General features: G+C 37.0%; 1 protein-coding gene across 1 annotated transcript in view; it reads left to right on the top strand.

Moving 5' to 3' along the window:
- ank1a (ankyrin 1, erythrocytic a) overlaps positions 1 to 19965 on the top strand; it is a 98876-nt gene that overhangs the window by 37841 nt on the left and 41070 nt on the right. Inside the window, exons 2-9 of the mRNA XM_083526786.1 lie at positions 3578 to 3670; positions 15671 to 15772; positions 18094 to 18192; positions 18330 to 18428; positions 18561 to 18659; positions 18984 to 19169; positions 19412 to 19510; positions 19602 to 19700. Of these exons, the coding sequence (XP_083382912.1) occupies positions 3578 to 3670; positions 15671 to 15772; positions 18094 to 18192; positions 18330 to 18428; positions 18561 to 18659; positions 18984 to 19169; positions 19412 to 19510; positions 19602 to 19700 (876 nt within the window). The remainder of the gene's footprint in view (positions 1 to 3577; positions 3671 to 15670; positions 15773 to 18093; positions 18193 to 18329; positions 18429 to 18560; positions 18660 to 18983; positions 19170 to 19411; positions 19511 to 19601; positions 19701 to 19965) is intronic.

Below are 19965 nucleotides of genomic sequence, written 5' to 3'. Positions count from 1 at the left end.
CCATCAAGAGTTTGTCCCTGAAAATATTTATTATAGGAAAGAGTTGAGAGCGTTGCACTCAAGATATGTAGCTGAACCATTTCTTGATGTAGGATAACGTGCAAAGGTTACTGGTAGAATAGTGAATGGTTATAACCATTTTATTGCATGAACTCATTTTATTGCATGATCTCGTGCCCATGGCTGAGTCTTACAGCAAATTGGTTAGTGGGGTTTTAGAGGGTTCTGGTGTGTTTGCAATAAGACTTACATTAATTTAGCCTTAAGAGTTAATGAGGATGTTCCTTTTGTGAAGTAAGACATAAACACTCAGAAGTGATTGGATGGTAAGAAGGTAAGAGCATTAGCTTGGCTTTGAGGTATCAATAAATACTGGTGGATGGTGAGGTGTTATTACTCATTTGTCTTCTGCTTATCTCCATCCTTTATCCTAATGAAATAATACTGTAAGTGCTTCTGAGATAAAAATCTGTGGTTTAATGCGTGATTCCAATGTTGGAGGAAGTACTGGAATAGGTATAGTGAAGTATAAGTACTCAGGACTTATAATCTGAACTACACCAGAACAAAGAAAGGGAAAGTAAGTATACTTAGTTTTAACCCAAGGCACCCTAGATCCTGTTTCCTAGTTTTCCGTGGTTATAAATACACATATGCGATATCCCTTTTTTTGTCCATCATCACAGGGAAAACTGAAAAGCATTCAGCACAAAAAAGATAAATGACCAACACTAGTCAGATACTGTGTATAAAATTCTATTAAGCACAATCTGGAACATAATACTGCAGTATCGCAGTATTTGTGTATTGTGCAATCTAAACTTTAAGGTTGTACACATGTTGGCATGTTTTTTTAGAAGCGTTATAAAATCTAGTGATCCAGGGCTCCTGTAAAGATGAATTTCTCAAACTATTATGATGCAACCAAGAGATTAATGCCTTAGAGAGAACTTTCAACGACATGCCAAACATCGATCAAAATCAATGGTTTATGGTAATTTTTTAATAGCATATAAATGTAAGTGAAACCAAATATAATCTGCTTATTTTGAGTAACGAAGATCTTTTTTTTATTTTAGGAAAATCTTTAATTACGAGTGTTATTGCCATACACTGAGGGGTTTTTCTGATATTAGAGGATACAGCAATTTTGTAAACACTATATATATATATATATATATATATATATATATATATATATATATATATATATATATATATATATATATATATATATATAATTATATATAATTATTCAAAAATTAGTCCACGCTTTTCATTTTGAAAGCAACATTTCAAGATTGCATATATTTTGCTTATTTCTGTCTGTCTTTGTTGCATCAGATCCACTTCTTGTGGAAAAAAATTCATTAAACTGAAACACTTACTACAGGCTGTCACTGAGTCTTGCTATGGCATTGGTCATTTTTTTCCTTCCAAATATTTGGCCATATTGCTTCTGAAAAGTGTTTCTATATACATTTATTGTGTACAGAACTGTTATTCAAAAGCAACATTTTCACCACAACAGCCATTTTTACTTGCATGTTATTACTTAAGTAACCTGCATTTTTACTTTGGAAACCACTTCAATATACAATTGCTAAAAACAATATTATAAATATGTGTGCGGACTAAACAGAGCCTTGTGTTATATAGGAACACTAATAAACCCGTTGATTTCAGTCAGATATTCAGACGCAGGATGTGTACATTTCTGGAATCTCAATAGCGTCATTTAGATCGTTATGAATATGCACTTTGACATGCAGGCAGCATGAGTGATCAATATAAATATATATTAATGTGGGAATTGGGTCTACATGTTCTCACTCAGGTGTTCCTTCATACAAAAGCTCTAAGCTACATTATTGCCTAAGCACAGTCACAAACTTCTCAAGGGACACTGGAGAATAGGCACCGGGCAGGATGCAGCACTTTTAATGTAAATACTTTTGTTGAGGTTCTCAGTATATACAAAAGCAATACTAAACACTCCTTGACAAGATTGATGATCTAGTTACCAAATGTAATTAAATAAAATGCACCTTTTTAAGTCACAATCATTCTGCCTATTCAGACTGTTGTGTAGTGGATCCACTCTTGCGTATCAAGCTCTATTGTAGGTCATGCATTATTTTTTTGCGTTGCTGTTTTCTGAAAATGAGTCCTTTCTTTTCTTTACTGGATCGACACCTGCATAGTCCCCCCCACTTCTTTCCCACACAAAGCTTTTGCCAGCCTATTCTATAATCCAGTTACATTCAAAATCTGACACGCTTTACAAATCAGCCCACAGCCCAAACACTACAGCAAGATGTGGTCTGTGTCTCTATGTACCATGGCACACACACACACACACACACACACACACACACACACACACACACACACACACAATATTCGTTCTGGCGCTCTTTTTCTAATGCTGTTATAATTGTGAATGGCCACTTTAGACACACCATATGTTTTTATCCTTCTACAGACTATTGCCGTTGGGTTCTTCTTTGTTCAACACAGTGCTGTTAAATTTTTTTGTTTGTTTTTACATAAAAAAGCAGATAAGAATTTATTTCTGCCTATAATATTAGTTCATGACAATATATCTAACAATGTTTATCATTATATTCAGATATACTGTGGATGACTGATTTATATAAGAATTATTTGCATTGTTGACTCCTAATTGATTTGAGAAATTAACCATAATAAAACCTGAATGACAAGCTTTAATAGTCATATTTATTTAACCATTTTGTACCGTGATCATTTTCCCTTAATATTGTATGAGGTAGTTATCAGGTGTCTGTCTGGCACAGCTCACTGAGTCTGACATAACCTGAGATTTGGTATTGATATCTTGAAAGGTTGCTCTCAGCCATCGCTGGCTTGTGCAAAGGGATGACCGAGTCTCACTGCTACTGTATGAATGGGCCTGAAGCTAACATTTTATCTCAGTTGCAGCAAGAAGGGGAAAGATTCTATTATCTTTGCTACAAACATTTTCATTCCATATCGTTTTGACCATCTGTGTCTTTCTCTTTACTTTTCCTCTTCTTTCTTGACTACATAAAAATGGTTCATTGATAACATTCTCTTGCAATCCATATAAATACATGCAAATTCAATGCACATTTTTCACCTCTCATTGATGTCACCAGTGTGAATGCTTAAGGGTTGGGTTAGTAATCCTATATATTTATATCATTGCTATAATTTTCTTACTTAATTCATATGGATCTCATATTCATATCTATTACAGTACCATCACTTGTTAAAACTCTTGCTAATTATTCATGAAAACCTTAAACTATATTTTAATAGAGAACATATTTAATAAGCCAGTTTCCCACGTGAGAGGCTAATGTAACTAGGAATTAGAAACCCTATAGGAATTCCTATATATGAATTTATATAGGAATTTTTCCTATATGAAAGATGACAGTGAAGGAACACAGATGGTAAGCTACAGTATATATCTTGATTGAGGCCCTGCCCCCTTCTTTCCCTCTCTATTGTCCCTGTAACCTGTTAAGATTTAATGGCCCTCCTGTTTTTATGTCGTGTGTCCTTTTAGGCCCACGCTGTTCACCGCTGGCTAATCGATCAGGACAGTAGTGTGAACTCTGAGCCGCCGGATGGCCAGGGAGTGTGGCACTATGATGAAACAGTAAATATCTGCAACACGTATATCTTTTCATTTTTCTTATATTTTTTTCTATGTGCATATATCTATGCCCATTATGTATCTGCCTCTAGATACGCCTTTGTCATTGTTAGTGCTTTTGTTTGTGTGTGTGTGTGTGATTTTTAAAATGTCATTTGCCATTTGGTTGCTTTTTGTGCAGTTGTGTGTAGCTGTAGTTTCCTTTAGAAGTTCTGTGTTGCTATAGTGTGCTGTTGGGCTGGCTAACTTACTAACTTTAGTTGTGGTCGTGGTTTCAAGTCAGACACTTTTTTGTAAGTGTGTATATTTTACTTAGTCATATTTGTGGAACAAATTCAATTATCTGATTTTGTTGAGATGTCATTTTGATTTTTGCTGTGACTGTGTCCTTTTTCTCATGTTTAAACGTGTCTATTCATTATTACACAGCAAAAGAAAGAGCCCATAGGCAAAATATTGTCTTTTTAACTCTAATATAGTTCCTGCCTATGTGAATGCATAATATGAAAAATCATGAGGAATACAGTTTTACGGTCATTCGAATAAGTTAAAATGTTATTTATTTATTTTTCCTGTGGGTTCTTCAACTTTCCATTGTGCTGTCTTCACACTGTGCTTACACACTTTAGTGTCATGCTCACACATTGTGAGAGTTTATTTGGTTCTAAACAACAATGCATGCAGTGATGTGTTTTTTTTCTCCATACAATCTTCATGCTGTATTTGTGCCTAGAAAGAGCTGAATCTGAGTGGTGAGTGAGGTTCAGTTTCATGTCACGTTCTTTATTAGTGATTTGGTCTTTAAGATTTCATTCCATTGTGTGTGTGTGTGTGTGTGTGTGTGTGTGTGTGTGTGTGTGTGTGTGTGTGTGTGTGTGTGTGTGTGTGTGTGTGTGTTGTCTGATTCACCTGCTTTTATTGTTGATATTTAATCTTCACTTAAATTTGAAAAACTTTGCAGTGCTTTGTCACTAACTGTGGTAAGTGTGGAAAAGTCCTGAAAGTTTGTCGAGTTTGTCGGGTGTCCACTAACACTGGGTTATTAGAAAAGAAAATAACAGCTATCTCAACATATATCACACAAACATTCGAAAAACATTTTAAAATGCAAATAAAATTTACTATACTTATCTCTCCCAGAAATTCTAATGAAAGGCAATGGTCTGCCATTATGCACTCAGCTGGCTCCCTGTCCATGTGTTTCTCCTAACAACACTACGTGGAAAGGGTCAGGGATAGGTGTTTACTCATTCTCCTCTCCAGTCATTTAAGTGCATTGGGCTATGGCTGAATTCATTCTCACTTTTCAGAATTTGTAAGTGAGAAAAGGTGTGTGTGCCTGTGTGTGTGTGTGTGTGTGTGTGTGTGTGTGTGTGTGTGTGTGTGTGTGTGTGTGTGTGTTTGTCTTGTGTGCTCTTATTGTACAATGTTTGTTTTGTGTAATGATTTGCAGCAATTAATTAAATAGTTATTCTGATATTAATGAAAAAACAGGATTAACCATATCTAATTCCAAGTTAACAATGAAATATCTCTTATTAATAATTCTATATTATTATAATTGTATGCTATAATAGTTAAGTTAATTGCATGAAATTATAAGTTTTGTTTTTCATTAAAATTAATATTTATATAAGAAAAGATAATATTTAAGTTATTGTTAACATCTATGTTGGCTTTAGTTTAAAGACCGGTTCACCAATGATGCATTAAATCAGATTTAACAAATACCAGTGTGCTGTGGCTGAGGATCTGAAAAAGCCAATTAGCAGACAGGAGACGTTTTCACCCTTTGATAACTTTGATATTGATTTAATTGGATTTTAAGTCTTTGTATAGCTTTTTAAAAGTGTTGATTTCTTCACAAAGCAGCTTTTCAGCTTCAGCTTTACGTATATTCTTCACCAAAAGGGTGAGTTTCCAAACAGAAAACGGCTGTTGTGTGACATAGATAGAGCAATTATAAATACAGTGGGTTAAGGCAAACAATAGTAAATTAATATGGATAAGACATAGAATGTTGGATATGATGTAAAGAGATATTGTATTGTATTGACCACAGGACAGTCATTATGATTACAGCATTAGTAGTTGCAAGTAGGTGTAAGTCTACTGGAGCAGGAAGGAGTGCATGAAGTTCCAGATAAAGGAGCAGAAGTAGAGCATCATGATGACTCTGGCAGGTCTGCAGGACAAGAAGAACCACAGCAGAAGAAGTGTGTCAAAATCTGGTCCAGCATCATATTGGGAAGCCCTAGAAGAATCCAGCATCCAGTCTCTATATAGTCCTCAACTTTATCTAAAGATTTATACAAAGCTGGTTAAATACACACCTCACTCAAGTGTTCAGCATAGCCATTTTACCACAATATCTCCAAAGTTCTGGGTAATAATTGTGATTTACAAGATGGTAAGTATCAGTGAATTACAACAAAGTACTACTAATATGATAACCTTTTAAGCAGGTAAGTGTGAGGTGTAAGAATCACTAAACTGCTTTGTTTTGGTTAACTGAAATAAGATATAGAAGCTGATTTGCAGTATTGTGTCTACTCTAAATTTTTTATTCCAATCGCATAAAGTAAAATTATAATTGTGATGTAAACTGTAAGAGAGCAAGCAATTATCTGGTCTGCAAAAGTCTAAATATAAATACATAATTTGGATATTATACAAATATTGTACCAATATTTTTAAAACATTTATAATCCAATACATTCTTTGGCACAATTTTGATTCAATTTTTGATTTAATATTATTCATTTTTTTTCCATCATAAAAACAGCGACCAATATTGATAAAGTGTCAAACCTTTTTTTGTAGAAAATAATCCCTTATGCAGATTCATTTTTTTTTCTGTTTTTTTGATAGAGTAACCAATAAAAAACAATATTAAGAACAACTCAAGAAAAGGTTTACTAGATGGGACATTAAAATTCTTATTCATTTGGAAGGTATATTCAGTGTTTACACTTTATACATGGTTTAATATGTAAGATATTTTAATATAATATAAATATATGTATTTGTGCTAGCTCAGTGCTATTTTTAAACTTTCAATGTTTTTTTAAAGAATGTCGTTCATAGACACAGTTGACATTGAGCTTGTAAGTAAGTAAATTGTATATATTACTGCCTGTCTATCAAAAGACAAATCTGTTCTCAACTGGAAGTTGGGTTGCAGTCATTTCAAAATATAAATGATATAAATGTTAACCTCATATATATTTATATATATATATATATATAAATATATTTGTATTTGCTACAATTCAGTTTGAGTTTTACTGCATTTTAAATACTACAAAGAATGAATCAATCACATTCTAACATCAAAACACATTCAGGCCATATTTGATATATACTGTAAATAAATAGAAAGCTGTAAATGTCTATAAAACATGTTTCTATAAATTTTTTGTCAATCTTAATGAACAAACATAAAAAAGAGCATCATTTGCCCTTATATATCATCAATGAATGCAAGCTATATACAAGTAAGTATACATGCAATAGTAATACATTTATTCTCTTGCTGTTTTTTATAATACCCTGCAGGTAATGTAAAAATAAAATGCACACTTGTTGAAGAATGTTAATTAATGTTATTAATTCATATTTTTAATAAATCATTTCTAAAAGTACTTACTTGACATGACAATGGAATACACTTTTGCATGAGTTTTTCAGTGTAGTATCTCACTGAATACTGAAAGATATTGAAACTTAAAAGCTATTACTTTGGAATATACATTTTGAAAATACAAAAAGCATATTCAAGTCCATGAAAAGAAGAAAATGCACTTCTAATATAATTTACCTACTTAAGTACTATTTAAATGTGCTTAATAGATTAAAAACTGTACTTACCATTGTACTCAAATTAAACACCCAGTACTTTGGAGTGTGCCACATCTTCACTTTATAAAAAAAACAAACAAACAAGTAACAAAGATTTTTGGTTCAATTTAATGCACTAGTTTAAGTTTATTTATATAGCACTTTTCACAGTGGGCATGGTCCCAAAGCAGCTTTACAGAATTGAAGAACAAGAAATTGTAATATAAGTGAATTAGCACTACACTGGTTGGTCACCTGGAGTTTGCATTAGCTGCTGCAGGATTGGTTAATAATTACAGATCTAAGTAACAATTGGGTTAATATCCATTGAATGTATATAATGTAAATAATATTATTTAATATCAGCCATAACCTTACCTTATATTGTGTAGGCCCCCATTGTGCTGCTAAAACAGCTCTGACCTGTTGAAGCATGGACTCCACAAGACCTCTAGAGGTGTGCTGTGGATTTTGGCACCACCATCATAGTAACAGATCCTTTAAGTGGGGCTTTCATGGTTTAGAGTCTTGGCATGGCAATTCTTGGTGCTCTTGTCACCATGAAAACAATTCCTGAACAATAGTTACAGTGTGGTTGTGCAGGAAAGAGGCAACTCCTATATAATCCTTAGACTCCTATATATGGGTGAAACGTTCTGCAACAGTAATTAGGTAGGTGGTATATGTCAAAATAACATCCAATGGCAGGAAACAAGTCTTCCCAGCAGAATCCTACTGCCTCTGCCAATTTACCTTCTTTCAATAGTGCATCCTGGTGTCATCTCTTCCCTAGGTAAGTGGCACATGCGCACTTAGCCGTCCACATGACGTAAAAGTAAACATAATTAATTAGACCAGGCCACCTCCTTCCTTTGCTCCATGTCCTAGTTCTGATGCTCACATGCCCACTGTAGGCATTTTTTGTTGTGCACAGGTGTCAGCATGGGCGTTCTGACACCTTTCTATCAGAGTCGGCATTAACCTTTTCAGCAGTTTGTGCTACAGTAGCTCTTTGTGGGATTGAACCAGATAAGCAGACTTTTGCTCTCCACACACATCAGTGAAACTTGGTTATCCATGACCCTGTTCCTGGTTCACCGGTTGTGCTTCCTTGGACCACTTTTGGTAGGTACTAACCCCTGCAAACCAGAACCATCCTGGTCTTCAAGAATTGAATCACGATAATCTAGAAGAGAGTAAAATCTCTCATTTAGCATACATGATATATATTTCATAAATGCATTACTGAAAAAGTTAACTATTGATATTACAAATAGTTTACTTCTCTCTAACTACTAAATTAAAACGAGTGCACTTACCTTAGTATCCATGGAGGAAACATGTTTACTGTATTTGAATGAATTTCAGCTTGGCATATCTGAGCACAAACTATGGTAAAACTAATGAATTTCAAGAGGGGGGCATACGGTGTATATCTAATCCAAAGCTGTGTAGGGAGAAAGGGATTTCTTATTCATTCTTATGGGAAGAACAATTTGATTTCAACCTCTGCAAGCAGCATCAGCAATAATGCATAATCAAAAGATGGGCACTGGTTTATGTAACATACAGCAACCTCTTTGCTCTCTGCTATCCCTCAGTAGTGAGACACTGCAACATGTTTGTGTCAGCGGTCAGTTTTTTAAGCTTCTAGTCAAGGGCCTTAATTAGCTTACTGCCAACAGATTCCTCATTAAAGAGTTTTGCCACAGTTTTGTTTATCAAATAAATTTAAAAAGGACAAAATCCCCAAATCACCAAGTGAGTTTGAAATCTTTACTTCTTATTAGGAAAATTAGCATTAAATATCCAAATAAAATTTCCCTGATCAATAAGATACCATGTAAAGTATTTTGCAATAGTATCTCATCAGTGTAAATGTAAATGCAAATGAATTATGAAATTATTTGTAAGATTTTAGAGCTATGCCACTAAATGTTATTTTATAGTTTTCATTGTATTTTCTACCATAGAAATGATTGAAATCAATAGGACACTTCTGATCTTTTCTCTATTAAATATTTGTTGTCCCTCTATGACCTTAATGACTTCTCCTTAACCTTGGACACCAGAAACTGAAAAACATCTTCTTCATACATACAGTTTTACTCTTCCCACAGTCTAGTGTTGCTGAGCCACAATCCTCAACCCTTCCTCATCTCTCCTTGTATAAAACACGTTTATTTGGGTGCATGCCTTTGGCTGGGATGTGCTTTTCCCAGCGTTGGCTAGGAGAGAGAAAGCAAGGGGGCCTTTTCAACCAAGGAGTGACGGATCTTTTATTAAAAGAGGCCGGGCCCCTTGCACACACACTCGCATACACATCCACCCTCCCTATCCACGTCTGCTCCATTGTCACCAGGCTTGCTCTTGCTGTAGTGCCTCCTCAAACCCCCCTGCTGTGAGCTTTCTCACTGTAACTCCAAGTGCAGAGTGAAATCAGGCAGAACCCCTAGAAATGTGCACACACCCACTACTTTCTCTTTTTTTTCCCACAGACACTTTCTCCACACCATTCAGTGTAGGTCCTTCGCTTGTCAGAATGCATATAGCAGGTCTGAGTAGACGGGATATACATTAGTGAATGCATAATACAGTGAGCAAAGAAGTCATAGAAAGAGAGAGAGAGAGAGAGAGAGAGAGAGAGAGAGAGAGAGAGAGAGAGAGAGAGAGAGAGAGAGAGAGAGAGAGAGACAGAAAATGTGTTGATATACACAGCTATCTGTTTGAGATAAACCCTTTGGCCCCATAACATCCCCCAACCCCACCCACCTCACACAAGTACTGCTTAGTCGAGTGTGCGTGCATATATATGTGTGTGTGTGTGTGTGTGTGTCCCGGGGTGGACCCACAGCCCAGTACCCAGACCCCTGCACCTAAATATTCAGTGCATCACTGCACAGCCGTGAGACAAGAGAGAGACGAAAAGACAAAACTAGAGAGAGGAAGCAGGTGATTAGGCATGCCAAGCAAGATCACTTGGGGAGTGAGTAATAGCTTTTCTGCTTTCTTTTAATATTTGTACTTAAATACATCTTATTTTTGCATGCAGTCAGATCTACTTTTTTAATGCAGCAGTCTGATTGCAATTTCTCGTAATTTCTCGTCTTTTTGACATTTCAACCAATAATCCATCACTTTCACAAAAGGTAAACTTTGATCAGGACAGAATTGAAGGCATACTTTAGAAAGTGTAATGAAGCAAGTTTATATGTAGTTTTCGCTATTATTATAATATAACGTCATCCTGTGATGTAACTTAAAGGGAATTTAGGGGGTTTAAAAACGAAGGCGTTACATAGGAATAGTGGTGTTTGCTGTTTGTACACATTGGTTAAAAGCCGAGTGAGCCTTGTGGATTCTTCACACATTTGTTTTAAGTGAAACCTGTAATTTGGATACATCTGGGTTACTATGGATACAGAAGTATTAGATTGAAACTATAAACTCAATTGATATAACTTAGAAAAGTATTTTTTCTTGTTTTAATGAAAATAGTATCATGTATATGGCATAAAGGTATAATATTTTGAAGATTAATTAAACATTTTATTTCTTAGTATTGGACTGATTTTTTAAATAAATATTTTTCTTATGTATATCAGTTCAATATTCGGAGGTAAAAACAACTGAATGAATCTTAGACCTATTCATTATACAGATTTATTATTTTATTTTTGCCAATCCGTTTTACAGAACTACATTACAGTATCGGTCATTACTCAATATTCTAAAGAATAAGGTACGGTCATTTCTCACACATATCTAGACAGAATATTATTGTGATTTCTCTTCTTTCAGTTCATTTTAGCATAATATTTTAGCAATAATTCATTCTGCTTTACTGCTGTTTTTATTGTCTGAGTTTGTTCTCTTGGTTATAGAGAAACAGGAACAAAAGCACAGTGGCAGAGCTCAGATTAAAGACACAAACCTGAGGCCCTCTGGGCAAAGTTAAGATTTTCCCCCAAACATGGTTGAGACTAAGGCAATTTTCTATCCACTGCTAAGTTACTTAGTTACCCCCCACCCCCACCATCAATACAAAAAAAATTAGTTTTTCTTCAAGTTTTCCTGCACATTGTTATAGAAACCAGACTGTGTATCCACATTATAGATAATGTCACCACATTATCTGTGTAAAGCTCGTTGAGACCATGTTCATTGTTAAAAACGCTATACAAATAAAACATTTTATGAATTGAAATGTATGATATTCAAGAATTAAGAATCATTTCGAATCAATCTTAAAGTCTCAAAATCAGCATGCAATGCTTTGTTATTTGTTACACCCCACTGTGAACAGAGTGTCAGTAATAAATATGGTATAACTACTCAAACTTCTCAAACTACTGCAACACTCCACCCATAGACTGAGGGAAGAGAAGGAATGAGTGCGGAAGCTTGCAGGAAGAGAAAGGGAGCGGAGTCAGCAGAAAAAAATACTGATGCATCTCAAATCCATCCACGGTCGGAGATGTCTAAATACCTTGCAGGAGAGTTGATCTAAGCCCAAGCGAATGTAATTAGTATTGCCGGAATTCATTTAAATGTGAACTCAACCATAAAGGTAAACTTGTTATTGCACATTTTTGTGTAGTTCATGGTGCAAGGTGCTGCAGTCACTTCCTAAGTGCAAGCTAATCGTTAGTTGCGTGTCAGCATTATGCTCAAAGCCCATGGAGGGAGTCTGAATCAATAGCCGGCATCTGTAACTTTATACTTGAGGGGGATGCTGCAGAGTTTTAGTTAAATCAGAAAAGACACGTATTTCTGAATGATGCAGATGTTTAATGTCAGAGCAGATTTGTTTGGATGAAGGGCACGGTCTGGTTTTTTAAAACTTTTTGGGGGTTTTTTGCTTGTTTTTCCTTTGCACAATGACATGATCTCGTTTTATTTTATGCTGGAAAATCTCTAGAACTTGAGTTTCTGTTCATTTGAATACAATGATTTTTGCTCAATTGTTATTTTGTTGTGCATTGTCACTGTTTACAGCGTCACCTGTTTACTTCAAGATCAGTGTGTCCTCGTTCTCTTTTTCTCACACACTCTATCTCTTTGTCTCTGTCTGTCTTTTCTGCCCGCTTTCATTCAATTTTACCAGCACACACACACACACACACACACACACACACACACACACACACACACACACACACACACACACACACACACACACACAGTTACAGAAGCATACACTTTAGGCATGCACCTTGCACATTCACACATGTATCTGTTACACATGCACTCCTTCTGTAGTACACAAACACACTGCAGTGTGCAGTCTTAGTGGTGATGTCATCCTGTCTGCCGCAGCACTGGTGCACAGAGAAAGAGAGAGAGAGAGAGAGAGAGAGAGAGAGAGAGAGAGAGAGAGAGAGAGAGAGAGAGAGAGAGAGAGAACAAAGGGTCTGAACATAACAATAAGAAAGATTTGTTTCGAGTTATGTAGGTGCAGATTTTAGGAAAATCATCTGAATGGGTTCAGACAGAGAAGAATGCAGAGGAGAATGTTTCTCAGATTTGTGTTTTTACTGCACAATGATTAATATTCATGATTTACTTCACAGCATGCTGGGGAATTATAAATGCTCACACAGACTAATGAGAGCAAAGCAGCCAAACCTTTTAAAATCATTCACAAAAAGCAAACAAATGCTTCATTGTCACAATGTTAAAATCGCATTTTGGATCAGATGATATCAGGTCATAGATGTGTTGCATTAATTGCACAAGTGAAAAACTCTTGAGTTCATTGTTGCAGTGTGGATACACAGTAAGGAATTAGGTGCGGTGGGCAAGTCTACAGCGCCTTATCTTTTCCAGCCAAACACACTCGTGAACTGACGTCAGTAAACACCCAAATTCGTTCTTCACAAATAAGAACAGCTTAAAGTCATGCCTTAGCAAAACATGTTATTCAACCCAATATTCTGTGCTTAAGAGTATATCATGTTTTTTTTTTCCCATCTTCCTAAAGTAAATGTTCAGTGTTACCCTTAAAATTCTTAAAAACAGATTGACATGAAACCCTGGGAGTAAAAAAAATTGATCTGGAACCCATTTAGAACAAATACTGGACCTTCTGAAGTGATGCTTTAAGTGGAGCTTTATAGTGGAGCATCTTAGTAGATCAGAGGCAAGAATATAAAGTGAGAGGAAGCTGGCCAGTGAGAAAGTGTGTGTGTGTGTGTGTGTGTGTGTGTGTGTGTGTGTGTGTGTGTGTGTGTGTGTGTGTGTGTGTGTGTGTGTGTGTGTGTGTGTGTGAGATAGAGAGATAGAGAGATAGAGAGATAGAGAGAGAGAGATAGAGAGAGAGAGAGAGAGAGAGAGAGATAGAGAGAGAGAGATAGAGAGAGAGAGAGAGAGAGAGAGAGAGAGAGAGAGAGAGAGAGAGAGAGAGAGAGCACTATTATAACAAATGGGGCCCTAGCAGGTCACTAAGGCGTTACCATGCCAGCTCTTGCTGTGTGGCTATGCATGCACTTGAGTGTGTGTTTTTGTGGGTGTGTGACCATCAGCTCTATCTGAACACTTCGCCATCACCATGACAGACTCATCTACACGTCCGTAATCACCAATAAGCACTACCTCTTCAAATCCCTTCAAAAACAGATGCCACTTCAAACCAGCAATCTTTGTTTAGGTCGTTTTATTATCAAGTACTTTAAAAGCCGAACTTTAATATTGAGTAATTTCGGGGAGTGGTACTTGCTGCGAGTGCAGGATACAAACACCGACTGTATTAAGTGATGGTGAAGGTCAGCGCTGAACATGCAAGAATGTGGAAATGACTGACTTGAACTCAATACCTGTTGTTTTCTAAAATCATGAATGAGCGGTGAAGCAACAGTCCAAATCTATACCCCTTGATCTGCAGACTGTAAATGTGTGTGTGTGTGTGTGTGTGTGTGTGTGTGTGTGTGTGTGTGTGTGTGTGTGTGTGTGTGTGTGTGTGTGTGTGTGTGTGTGTCTTCCTGCTTTTGGGGTGCATACTAAATCTTCACTTCCTGGACTCTCCAGGAGTCCTTACACTGTCTGAGGGAACCTCTCTACAAGATTTGCTGCCTCAGACTTCTGTAAATAGCTCCACTGATTCCTCCCTCTCCACACACACACACACACACACACACACACCACACAAGCGCACCACTGGCTCTTAGCTACCGCTCTTCAACACAGCATTCTGGTGGCTCATGGCTAATTTTGTCATTTTGTACACGTCGCTGTATTTGACTGTAGAAGCCTTTTTGACTGTAAAAACGTTCTGAAACCAATTATTGGAAGACTGAATGTACATCCACTGTACCTGAACATTTGATCCACGTGTAAAGAAAACTGCTCAGTCCTCTGATATAATAGTGTAACCACAGACAGATGTGTATTCTATGTTTGTGCAATATTTTGATAAGATTTTCCTCTCAGGCAAGACCTTTACAGTGAACCTATATCAGTTGTTCATGCACCTTTTGGGCCGGCTTTTGTGTTATTGTTTGTTGGTTTACATAATGAAATGCTGCATATCAAATTATTATGTCAAAGCAAGTGCTTCTTGAATAGTTTAAAAAATAAAAAAGTTTATATAATGATTGCATTTGTCAATGCAAATTTGAGCCAAACAATTAATGAAATAAACAAATCAGATTTAACCCTGTTGCTACCAGGGGCACACGCTGGATCATTGTAAGTAGCACCCTGACCTTTCAAGTGTGGTTTGGTTTGTTGACTGACTGTTAAGTCTTTAATTTATGTGATTCTTTGTGTGGTGTCTATACCAAGGTCTTTCAGAAAAGTACCATGAGTCATTCTGAAAGCACTTGTGTTGTGCTCGTGGCTCATTCTCACGTTTAACCAAATACCCTGTGTCTTAATGTTAGAAGTAGAGATGATCACACACCTTAACAGTACTGTTTTCTGCTGTTTGATTTAATTTTATTGTTTGTGAGTGTTGTGTGGTTTCTGTGAATGTTAGTTGTGAAGTATTGGGTCACCACATCCTAAATGTCCACACGCTGAATATCTAAACATGTGCGAGTTCTTTTGTCTTTGGGATCTCAAAGGTAACGTAACACTATGGGATCCCTTAATTGCCTCACTATTTACACAATGACTTTCACTCTCATTATTCCCACCTCTTGTATGTCTGTATATCTGTCTCAGACTGATGCTGCTACCAGTTTCCTACGTGCTGCCCGCTCAGGTAACCTGGAAAAGGCTCTTGACCACATCAAGAATGGTATCGATATCAACACGGCCAATCAGGTGAGATTTCCATCAAACCACTAAGCAAAATTAGCTGCTTTATTGCTGTTGCTTAACACTAATGATTCCACTGATCCAGTCTGTTAAGCATGAAAGGTTGCTCTTTGGTTCTTGTATCAGATAATAATATTCTACAACTAGTCACAGAACTCTTTTCTCGCCATGTTTGCTGCTAAATATTTCAGTATGTTGCATCAGTGAGAGTTTGCTGAGCTGGAATACTGAAATCCAGGCAGAGCATCAAAGGAACAAGCAACAATGGAAAGGAAAAACAATGCTTCTTCATGGAAAATGTGAATGCTTATAACTGTTATTGCTGACACACCAAAATACTCCATTTTCATTTTCATTTTCTATTTCATATTCATTTATGGTCATTTCTCTTAATCATCTGTCTCAAAGGTTCTTGAACTTATAAGAACATTCCTTTGTTTTCAGTCACAGTGCCTGAGGTTGAATTGTTGAGTTAATAGATAGATCTTGAAATAAGTACAGTTTGGATTACAGTGAACACTAAAATCGTTCACTTAGGTAATGATCTGGGGTGTGACACCTCTTGGAAAAGTATTGAGCTGGTGAAATGGGGAGTTCCCCCATTTCTACATCATAGAGAGCCTCCTGGCACACGTGTGTCGATAAGATGAAAAACAGGGTGTGAGCCTGTGAAATGTAAGTCTTATCATTACTGAGCAGACGTTCACCGTGAAAAAACAAGTCTGAGAGTGTGTGTGTGTGTGTTATAAAGAGATGCCTATATTATTCTTAATGCTAATATGTGATGTTCGAGCATAGAGCTATTCCCATATATATGTCTATGTGGATGTGTATATGTGCACTTGTTTCACTTTCACCTCCACCCTCACCATGGCCTTTAAATCTTTCCGGTGGTTCAGCACAAATCTGGAGGGGTTAGAAACAGTGTTTGTGAAGATGAAAACAGGCAGCTCCTCTGAGCTTTATTCATCTCTGAGCTCATTAATCACGCTCTCAGTAAGTACATTTTACCGAGTGGGTTATACAGCCTGTTCACTCAAGTGTAGGTCAACAACAAAAACTTTCTTTTCCTGAGGACCCTCCATGAGCTTAAACACCTCATGGTTGATGTGTTCAAAGTGGTCTAGAAAAGAGCTATGCTAGTGTGAACAACAAAACTGAGTTAATGTTGTCTGTTGACTGTAAGCGTCATGCTCAGCAGCAACATAGGTAGCTATTAATTGTTAGTCACGTTAGCATCAGTTGGTTTTAGACCCATTGTACACGCAATCTGCACGCTTAATGGTGTATCTAAAGGGTTTCGCACAGTAAAGAACAGTAGACTTCATTAGTATGCAGCATGCAGAAGCACACGCTCAGTTCAGTACCAGCAATGAAATGAAATCCTCATGACATGCCAGAGACACGGAAACAAAGTATAGACGTTTTCCAAGGTCGCGTAAAAACAGCTGACATAGACGTGTAACTATATACAAGAATACAGTACTGTAAAACATCTTTCTATGGTAAAAATTTTATTTCAAACCATTGTCATCTGAAATACTACGACATTTAAACAGAATGGAAATATAATAATAATAATAATAATTATTGTTATTATTATTATTATTAAACTGTAAACATTGATTACTTCATGATTACTGAATAATGGGAGAGACAATCCAGACGTTTACGATGATACAGTAGTCTTTTTTGCTTACAAGAATAACTCTCAGCATCAAGAGACCCCTTCTGGTGGTGCTCATTTACTACAGCTGCTTTTGATAACATGAAAAGTGCATGTCACATATCCTTGTTGCTGCTCCGGGTTGATCTTCAGGAAAGAGGAACATCATCATTGTCAGCATCTATTATAGAAAGCTGATACAGTCACTGCAGCACTATCTGCTTGATTCTTTGCAGATTTTTCTTGGTATGTCTCCATCCTCCCTTTGTTTTCCTTTTCATTTCTGTGTTTTTCATTTCATTTCCTGATGGGGTGAGTGGTCTCTGGACACAGAGGGGGATAATATTAGCGATGTGAGAAAGGTCCAACCTCACATGTCCGGTGTCGATGAAGGAAGGCTGTGTGAGGTTAGACCTATCCCACACGGCTTGTATTCTTCCCGGCGGAGAGACCACCAACCTGCCATCCCACTCTTCATCACCATCACGATCAGCATCCTGGACGTTTATGTCCATGTAGGGAAGAGATTGAATCTTTTGCCAACACCAAATTGTCCCGACAGTACCAAGGACATCTTGTAGATCTGTTTTTTTGGGGTGTGTAATGCAACATAACGGAGCCTCCACTGTGAGGTCTACTCTGTTCTTTCTTGCCTTTACAGAATGGACTCAATGGCTTACATTTGGCCTCAAAAGAAGGCCATGTTAAAATGGTGCTGGAACTACTGCACAATGGCATTGTACTGGAAACCACAACAAAGGTAAAAAGACTTCTGCAAAGCCACTCACACTTAAATTAAATAATATTTAACAAATATATATTAAATTTTTCATTAAAATGTGACATTTTATGTCTTAGTCTTGTTTGTAAAAACACATTTTGTCTGTTCCTGAGCAGAAAGGAAACACTGCCCTTCACATTGCTGCATTGGCTGGGCAAGAGCAAGTGGTCGCGGAGCTGGTTAACTATGGAGCGAACGTCAACGCCCAGTCCCAGGTTTTTTAAAAGCATTTGTTCAGTAAATGACAATTTTATTTAATTCCCAGATGACAGCTATGGATCAAATATATTGACAGTCAGTATATTAAGGCTCATATATAGGCATATTTGTTGACTTGTCTACAACAGAAGGGCTTCACCCCACTCTACATGGCAGCACAAGAGAATCATCTAGAGGTCGTGAAGTTCCTCTTGGACAATGGAGCCAATCAGAGCATTCCAACTGAGGTAAATCTACGGTTTATGGATGGCATTATTGAAGGGTGCAGTGTGTAGCTTGAGAGTCATCAGTTTGCTCAGCCCAGGTTACTGTTTGTATGGAGTTTTAGACATTGTTCCTATGTTTTCTCTGGGTTCTTTGCTTTAATCCCACTTTCTGGAAACGTCAGTGAAATTCCAACAGTGGAGAATGTCTGCCTCATGCCCAGTGTTTCCAGTATAGGCTCCAAATCCATTGCAACCCTAAAAATAAAGCTGTTGATGAATAAATGTATGTTGGTGAAATGCTTGTAAAATATTGATGTTAACGTGCTTTTTCTCGCCGTCTCTTAGGATGGTTTTACGCCATTAGCTGTGGCTCTTCAGCAGGGTCATGAGAATGTAGTGGCCCTGCTTATCAATCATGGTACCAAGGGAAAAGTTCGCCTCCCTGCGCTGCACATAGCAGCACGCAACGATGACACTCGCACTGCCGCTGTGCTTTTGCAGAACGACCCCAATCCTGATGTTCTAAGCAAGGTTTGTGTGTGTGTGTGTGTTTGTGTGTGTGTGTGTGTGTGTGTGTGTGTGTGTGTGTGTGTGCGCATTGTTAGTTTGTTTTTTTCTCAATTCAAGGAAAAACAAATCTCCATGACTAAGCGACAATTTCAAAAACATGCAGCTACGACTGTTCTCAGGTCAAAATGTTCCTGTTTGAATAATACGAGTTTGTCAAATTGTATCTGTTTTATATGGTTTTATTTCTCCATGACTACTTGCAGACAGGCTTCACCCCACTCCATATTGCAGCACACTATGAGAATGTGAATATTGCCCAGCTGCTGATAAACAGAGGAGCCAATGTGAACTTTACTCCCAAGGTATCCTTCTTGACTACAGAACTAAGTCTCTCAATTTGCTTTTTGCATTGTGATTTACGGCATGATCCTACCTGAATTGTGTTTCCTGCAGAATGGGATTACACCTCTGCACATTGCATCCAGGAGAGGGAACGTGGTCATGGTCAGGCTTCTGTTGGATCGTGGCGCTACAATAGATGCCAAGACTAAAGTAATGATAAACTGTTCAACAAAAGCAGAACATGGACAGCGGCTGTGATGCATTACGTTAACAATGTTCATTTATTTTTACAGCATTTGCTTCTCTTATCCAGACTGGCCTACAGAAACACTTTGTAGTCCTAGTCATAGGTCAGGGAAAGGAGAGTATCAGGCTAAAAAAAATGTTAGACAGAGACAAAAGAGAGACACAAATATAAAACACAAAGAGTAACAACAGATTCTACTTTTCTTCTGATCTCAAATGACCTTCATAT

The sequence above is a fragment of the Silurus aristotelis genome (assembly GCF_946808225.1).
Source record: "Silurus aristotelis genome assembly, chromosome: 23".
NCBI lineage: Eukaryota > Metazoa > Chordata > Actinopteri > Siluriformes > Siluridae > Silurus > Silurus aristotelis.
Note: the sequence above shows the minus strand (reverse complement) of the source record. Positions and strands in the feature narration are given on the sequence as shown.